Below are 7,640 nucleotides of genomic sequence, written 5' to 3'. Positions count from 1 at the left end.
CTCCCACCACCTTTCCCCACCTGCGGCAACCACTTCAAAGCCAGCCCTCCCCCCAAACACCCCCCCAGGCTCTGCAGGTTTTGTGGCTTTTTGCCTTTGTCCTCCCTCATCTGTCTTTTAAGAGAAAGGTAACAACTCCAGGTTGACCCCACGTTGGAAAGTCTCCCTTCCCCAGCATTCCTTACCTGATGGGACACGTTTCTGCCGGTTTTCCAGTGACAAAGAAGGCTTATCTATCAAGGAAATAAGCAGTCTTTCCTCTTCATATATGTTTTTTTTTTTCTCGTGGAGGAACAATTCCTGCCGCTTTGTGAACGAATTTATCATGGTCTGCGGAGCTGAAATGCCCCCTCTCCCTACACTGCTGGGCACCTGCCGTTCTTTGACCCTTAGGTCATCTGTTATCCTACTGAAGGGTGTGCCATTTCCCTGCCATGCCATGAAATTAGTTTTTCCTCTGCCTGAAGCTCACTGGTTGGAACAGAGACTGAAAGGCAGAAGGAGGGCAGTAAGGGCCTTGGGAGGCAGGCAGTGTCACATGGGTTGGGAATGGGACAATGGGACAGGGAGGGGAACACTTCAGCAGAACTACCTGGGTTTGAATTCAATCCTGACCCCACCTTGGGCAAGTTAATCCACCTGTTTATGCCTCGGTTTCATTATATGTGGCCTGGAGCTCTGATCGATAAGGGCAACTGCCTCCCTCGTAGAGCCGCTCTGTGGCCCTGGGGGTACACACACCGAGTGCATAGAACTCCGCCAGGTACGCAGCGGGCAAGTATTAGCTGTTACCACCATTACTTTCAAAAGCTGGCAAAGCGCTCTTCCCTTCACCTCCTTACAACTAATGGCAGTGATGTTTATGCGGACCCTACTGAGGACTGGGGTGGAGACTTGGCACAGATGCTCCTAAAACGTTTTCCCGACACTTTTAAGTATTAGAGAAACACATCCTGACCGTTACCCCAGGACAATGTTGAGAGCAGCCTGATCTAAAAAAAAAAAAAAAAAAAAAAAGTGGCCTGATTTTCTATCCCACAGTGCCCTGCTCTTCCCTTTTCTCACGCCCTTACCACCTTTTGTGATCATTCACTGTTGGCCTCTCCTACCAGGCAATGACGTCTCCACCTCTGTGTGCTCTGCCCTCTGGTCTTGAGATCTCCATCATTCCCCGCCCCAGACCGTGTCTTCTGCTTCTCCACCTCAGGGAAGGGGATGGCTAGCTGCTCAAGGTGCCTTCCTCCCAAGACCGACTTCTTAAGTGGTCTCCAGGTAAAGTACATTTTATCCCCCTGAACAGTCTTAAGCGAGGGGGAGAGCATCCTCCCAGAAAAGTGGAGCTTACTACATCATTCTGTTACTTAACACTGTCCAAGTGCTTCCGGCTACCCTGAAGATGAAGTCAAACTTCTCCACTCCTTGCTTGGAGGGCCTCCAGGACCCAGCCCCCGCTGCCCTCTCCTGCCCTGTGCTGAGCCACTGTCCCCCCAGCCCTGCACCCCTTCTTTTCCCTTCCTCCACTGAATGTGCCTTCTGCTGCCTTGGCGTCCACGCATGCGTGGTGTCCCGCCCTTTAGCCTGGCGGTACGGCCCTTCCCATCACAGCTTCTTTGCCCTTCCATCCAAAAGATGCTTCCTGTGCCCCACCCAGCGTGGCTTCCCTGATCAGCACTGCACGCTGTGGGGACGGCCCGCCCTCCCAGGGCAGTAATTGTGCCCGGGTCCCAAACGCAGGGGCCTGCTCGCTGCCGAGTCCCAGTGCAGCACAGGGACTGGCACACTGAGAACGCCTAAGACCGGTAGTGTGTTTCCACTCCGGTTTGGGGCCTCTCCCCGATACCGTCCGCCTCTCCCTGTCCTGTCTCCTCTTGCTAGGCAGCCCCTCCCCAGAGCTGGTGCTTCACCACTTCAGGAACTCCTACCACCTAGGCTTTTCCTGCTCGAGGGTTTCTATGAAAACTTCCTGGAAGGATCACATCGCTCACAACTGCCTTCATAAGAACCTTTTTAATTATTATTTAGAAATGCAGTTATATACATAGAACAATTAAAATTAAATTAAACTTTGTACAAATATTAAAATACTATCTTCACACCCACCGCAATGTACAGGATACCAAAAAATATATAAAATAAAATAAAGCAAACCCAAACTGATTGAGGGACATCCTGCACAGAGTCAATGATGCATGTGTCGTTTGAAACCATCATCTAGGAGTACCATTCTACAAAGGATTCCACAGTGGTGTGAAAAGAAGCCAGGGCAGGGTGTGGTAGGCCGCCATGCAACCCGCGTCCATCTCTCCTCCGGCCTGGCAATCTGAGTGCTGTGCCCCTCCGTTCCCTCCAGCCAGCTCTGCTGCCAGACAGAGGGCTCAACCTCGGGGTTTCCATTCGATTCTTCTAGGTTTTCAACTGGAAATTAAGAGCGGCAGCTTCCCAGCAAAGCTGAGCCTGTTGCCGTTCCCTGTTCAGGGAATCAGCTACTCTACCACTCAGTCTGTGCTTCGGCCAAGAAAAGTCTACTTCAGCCCCTCCCCGGGCCCCAGTAAAGACTGGCCCTACGTTGAGAGCCGGGAGTCCCAGAAGCCCTCGGCCTCACTGTCCTCACAAGCACACGGGGGACTTAAGCCTGTGTAGCACTTCCCTTCCGGGCCCTTTATTCTCTTTCAGGAGGAAAGAAAGGCAAGGATGTAGAAGTGTTTGCAGCATATCCCATTCTCTATGTGAGGATATCCCTGTGAACGGAGGAGACACTGCTATGTGGCCAGAACTGGGAGGGAGGGGAAAGGCCGAATGCCTGTGGATCCCTGTGCCAGCACTAAAGAAGCAGGAAAAGTCTACCTTTGTCTGTCGTGCCATCAGGCTTCTCCACAGAACTTTAAAGCTGGCGGGGGGGGGGGGGGGGGGGGGGGGGGGGGGGGGGGGGGGGGAGAAGGGAGAGGAGGGGGAGGATGAACAGAGAAGACAACATTAGCTTAAGTTCTGTTTGCAAATGGAGTGTTAGTAGAATGCACACTGAAGTGCCTTATAAAGCCAAAAGAACTCACAAAGTGGCTGGGAGTCAGTCCATTTCACAGTTCACACCAGTGAGATGGGAACACAGCACACAACATTCAGAAATGGCAAAAGAGAGAGCCTATCTGCTAAACTAAGGCATTGAAAGGGACGGAAACCTTAAGTGATTTTCACCACATACTGGCCCTTGAAAGTCGCTGCCAAGTCAGCAGGATAGAAAACCACTGAGTCAGCTCATGTGTGCAAAAAGACACTTTTAGTCCTTTGGTGCTGGCTACCCTCCTGGACAAGCCCTCTGCTGGACTCCCCTAGAGGTGAGCCCGGGAAAGCCAGGGCCGTGGTTTTCCCACCTGCTCTGGGATCCTTTGGCAGCCTCCTGCCCAACAGCCTGCCACCTGCCACTGCCCTGGTCTCTCAGCCAGGCCCCACTTCAAGGCAGCTGTGGAGTCCCTAATCCCTTGAAAGGGACAAACCCCAGAAGCTCTAGAAACAGCAGCACCTGGCTGATGGCTAAGAAACTGCTTCAGAGAAGAGAACTGCGAGAGAAGAAGCCAGCAAGGATGTCAGCTGCAATGGGAGGCCTGGATCCTCCCCCGACAGGCCCCGGGAGGTGGGAGGTGGGAGGTGGGAGGTGGGAGCTGGGCCTCAGCAAAGCCAGGGACAGAGGGGATGGGAGAGAGGTGGCAAGGGTGTGTGTATGCTAGGTTCCCATTTATCCACTTTCTTTCCTACCAGGTAGGCAAGTCTGGGCTTGTGATCCGCAGGACAGTGTTAATGGTGAGCAAGGTGGAAGAAGGCTTCAGAAGAAAGGCTTTTCATTTTTCATTTTTTCCCCCAAGGGCTAAGTTCGTCACCTACTCGGCTGAATAAACCTCAAATAGCATAATCTCTTAGGGAGGGAAAGATCCAGAGTAATGATATAAAAAAGGGTAAGATCTTCCATTTTTAAAAATATTCTAGACTAGAATTCAGGCTGCAGGCTCAACAGTGAGACTTTGGATTCCGCCCCCAACCCCCGCCCCCCACCGCCATTTGTCCCTGCTGTCTTTTCTGGAGGAAGACAGGGCACCCCTGTGGGTAAAGGAGGCAACTAGGGTCTGTAGGGACCCTACCCTCCAGATGGGCCCCATGCCAGCAACCGCTGACAGGCACATCTCCGGAAATGGCCTCTTTGGAGGCAAGGGCAGGCCCCCTGGTCTGCAGCATGTCCCTCAGAGGCTTCTGTGTTCCAGCACCTTCACCAACCTGCTCTGTATGGAAACACGCCAGCCAGGGCTCTGCGCACAGCACGTGAGGGCTCCTGGGTGGGGAAGGGGGGAGGTGTGGGGTTGCCCGCAGGCCCAGAAGGCACTGCCCTTACCCTGAGCGAAGGAAGACTACAGTGGCGCCAGGAGGCCGGGAGCGGGCAGGTGGTAAAGTGCGTGTTGAGAGTGGCGCGGGAGGCTGAGAGGAGGCCATTCCTCTTAATCTTCGCGGCCAACCACGCCTGGAGCTACCCTGTTAGGTCAGGTACTGAAAATAGACTGGGTTCTTTACTGTTTTCACCATCCCAAACAGAGCGGCTGGGGAGCAGCAGAGGTACAGGTGGGCTCAGCTACAAGACTCCCAGCCCCAGCGCTTCAAAAACAAAACAGAAACAAGCATTCTTTAATGCCACGTCTTTTGAGGATGACAGTAGCCTGGCTGAGCTCTGCCACCCCAGCCCTGGTCAGCATTCACACGTGGCAGAGCGAGAGCCCCCAGCAGGAGCATCTGGGAGCGCCGAGCCCACCCGCTCCGACTCCAGGACCCGGAGCCAGGCTGCTTCACAAGCATTCACCCGCTGCAGACCAGCAAGGGGGATGTACAGGAGTGTCGGCCCCTCCCCCAGGTGCCAGGGACTCGCTGGTGGGCTGGCGTGTGGAAGGGTGGCAGGGGGGCCAAGGGAGAGAGCAGGGACTCGCTGGTGGGCTGGCGTGTGGAAGGGTGGCAGGGGAAACACAAGCAGGGAAAGCAGCAGTGCAGCAAGCAGCAGCACGCTTCCTGGGCACAGTTACTAAGGCACGTGACTGTGGTGACGAGGACCCTCAGGACCGGGGCTGGAGCTGCCTGCAGCTGCCTGGGGACTCGGTCTGTGCCTCTCAGGCTCCCTTCCGTCACCACGAACCCAGAACGGGGCAACGTGCCCCAAATGCCACTGGCCACACAGACCTTCCGTGGCACCTCAGCAACTCTCCCATCCCAGCGATGATTCACCTCGGGCCCCTGTGGGCAGCAAGGAAGCTGGGGCTGCCAAGGACCAAACCCAGGAGGCAGCAGGCCACTTCCCCTCACACTCCAGTGAAACAGAAAAGACCAAGGCCAGGAAGGCCGGTGCTAGAAGTAGGAAGTGAGAATTTGCATATTAGGAAGACAATCACCCATCAGCCACCTTCCTTCCCTCCCTCAGGATCTTCTCAATGCTTCTCAGAAACTCAACAGGGCCAGGGCCAGAACCTCTGAGCTGGACACCTGGGTGCTGGGATAGCTTTGGCGTGATTTTCCACATCCTCCAACCTCAGCCAAAGAAATGTGCCACGGGTGTCAACCCAGGGCAGGCCCGGGCACCCACATCCTTGCCCTAATTAGAGCCACTTTTGGATCTGCTCCTGCTAAGGGCAGTGGTGCCAGCCCTTAAAGGTGACAGGCCAGACCCAGACCCAGGCCTGGCCCTCTGTGTGCCGGAGGGCAGCAGTGCAGCCACCAAGGCTTGTAGGACAGCAACAAGCCTGCATGACAAGGAAACCGAATGGGCTGGGTGGGGGAAGGCACGAGTAAACACAGCAGCTCTCAGGCCCACGCAGGCTGGTGGGGTCTGCCGCCAAAGAGCTGGCTGGAGGGGACCCGGAGGGCTCAGGGAAAGGAAGAGTTCAGTCCAGCACATTCAAATGTCTCCGACACAGATGGGAAGGCTGGAGTAGGCAAAATGCCAGCTCCTCCAGCTGTCCAGCGGGCAGATGGCGAGAATCATCTTGAGTTTCCAGCAAGGTGGGCCTGGAGGCCCTCAGAGATACAGAGATACACAGATACACAGGTGGCAGCTCAGGTATCCAGGTAGGGTGGCTGGAGTATGGCGTACTCAAACCCACAGGGAGAGGGAAGAGGGGCAGAGAGGACCATTGCAGAGAGGAGAGGCCCGTGGCAGCACTCATGCTTCTTTCAACAGCGGGATATCTGCAGGAAGAGAAGGAAGGAAAGCACAGTGGTTACCCTGCTGGGTCTCTCTGCAGCACGTCTGATCCCACTGCATGCTTCCCATGCAGGCCCTGGTCTGAAGAAACAAAATGCTTCACTCATACCTTCTAGAGGAGTCTACTCCCCTTCTTTAGGCCTTCCTTGCTCATCTCTCCCCCTACCTGTGTGATAAACTCTGAATGTTTAGTATTCAAACCCCCTCTGGTCCCACCACCATGAATCTCCTGTCTGCCTTGACTCTGCTGGTCTAGTTGCTTCTCTTTCTACCCTTAATCTCACCCTATGAGGCTGCTGAGCCCTGCTTAGGTCCTACCTCCTCCTTAGAGCCAATCACCAGCTGTGTGATACCGAATAACTCACTTCCTTCCCTGGGTCTCGGGTCTCCTTTTATGTCCATCGGGTTACACGGATGCCTCATGGTCCTGATTTCCTATGGTGCTGTCAGCCTCAGACAGCACAGGCAGTCTGCAATGACCGATGTATCTTGTTTTCTGTGCCCCTCACACTGACACAGACCCTACAACTCCTGGTTCCATATTTCTTGAATATAGGCCCGATCTTCCCAAGACAATCCATGCAGGCAGACAGCATGTTTCAAATTACTTTCTATCACCTCAGAAATCTAACTGGCACCAGACACAAGATAGGTTCCCAAAAATGTTTGTTCAATAAATGGAACAAAACAAGGTACGGAGGAGAAGAAGGGAGAGGAGCAAGCACCATCAGGGCTCCTTAGCAAAGATAAGGGCTGAGAAGTACACTTGGGACCTGTGTCAATACATACAGACACACAGGGGCGCCTGGGTGGCTCAGTCGGTTAAGCGTCCGACTTCAGCTCAGGTCACGATATTGTGGTTCATTGGTTCAAGTCCCAAGTCGGGCTCTGTTGACAGCTCAGAGCCTGGAGCCTGCTTCAGATTCTGTGTCTCTCCCTCTCTCTGCCCCTTCCCTGCTCACGCTCTGTCTCTCACTATCTCAAAAATAAACATTAAGAAAAACTTTTTTTAAAAATGTACAGACACATAACATGCATAGCTGACTGTCCATTGGGTCACTGGCTTCCACCTTTAAACGCAGGTCAATTAGGTAATGGCCCCTTCCCAGCTCTATATCCCACCAAGAGGAAAGAAGGCATGCTGTTGATTCAGGAAACTCCTAAATATGATCTGCATTCAAGAATTTCCAACTTCTCTGCTTTCAGATACTCTCAAACTCAGACATTAATGGCACCCAGGACCTCCAGGGCACATATGTCTTCCTCACTGGTTTTCGGAGGGGCTTGGTAAGTACAGAAACCTACTGTCAAAAGGGAAACCTCTAGGTTTAGCCTGCATCCTGAAAAGCACTGGGGTTTCATATAAAGATATTTTTTAAAGTGACAGAGTCAATCCCGATATTCAATTCTCCAG

General features: G+C 53.6%; 1 protein-coding gene across 4 annotated transcripts in view; it reads right to left on the bottom strand.

Moving 5' to 3' along the window:
- Positions 1–1,992: 1,992 nt before the first annotated feature.
- Positions 1,993–7,640, bottom strand: part of SUSD6 (sushi domain containing 6) — a 99,433-nt gene continuing 93,785 nt past the window's right edge. For all 4 annotated transcript variants that reach the window (XM_045448122.1, XM_045448123.1, XM_045448124.1 and 1 more), the window contains exon 6: positions 1,993–6,210. In XM_045448122.1, coding sequence (XP_045304078.1) covers positions 6,185–6,210 — 26 coding nt within the window. In that variant the 3' untranslated portion in view covers positions 1,993–6,184. The remainder of the gene's footprint in view (positions 6,211–7,640) is intronic.

This window comes from Leopardus geoffroyi, chromosome B3, assembly GCF_018350155.1.
Source record: "Leopardus geoffroyi isolate Oge1 chromosome B3, O.geoffroyi_Oge1_pat1.0, whole genome shotgun sequence".
Taxonomy (NCBI): Eukaryota; Metazoa; Chordata; class Mammalia; order Carnivora; family Felidae; genus Leopardus; species Leopardus geoffroyi.
The sequence above is the reverse complement of the archived record's forward strand: the minus strand, read 5'-3'. Positions and strand labels throughout refer to the sequence as shown.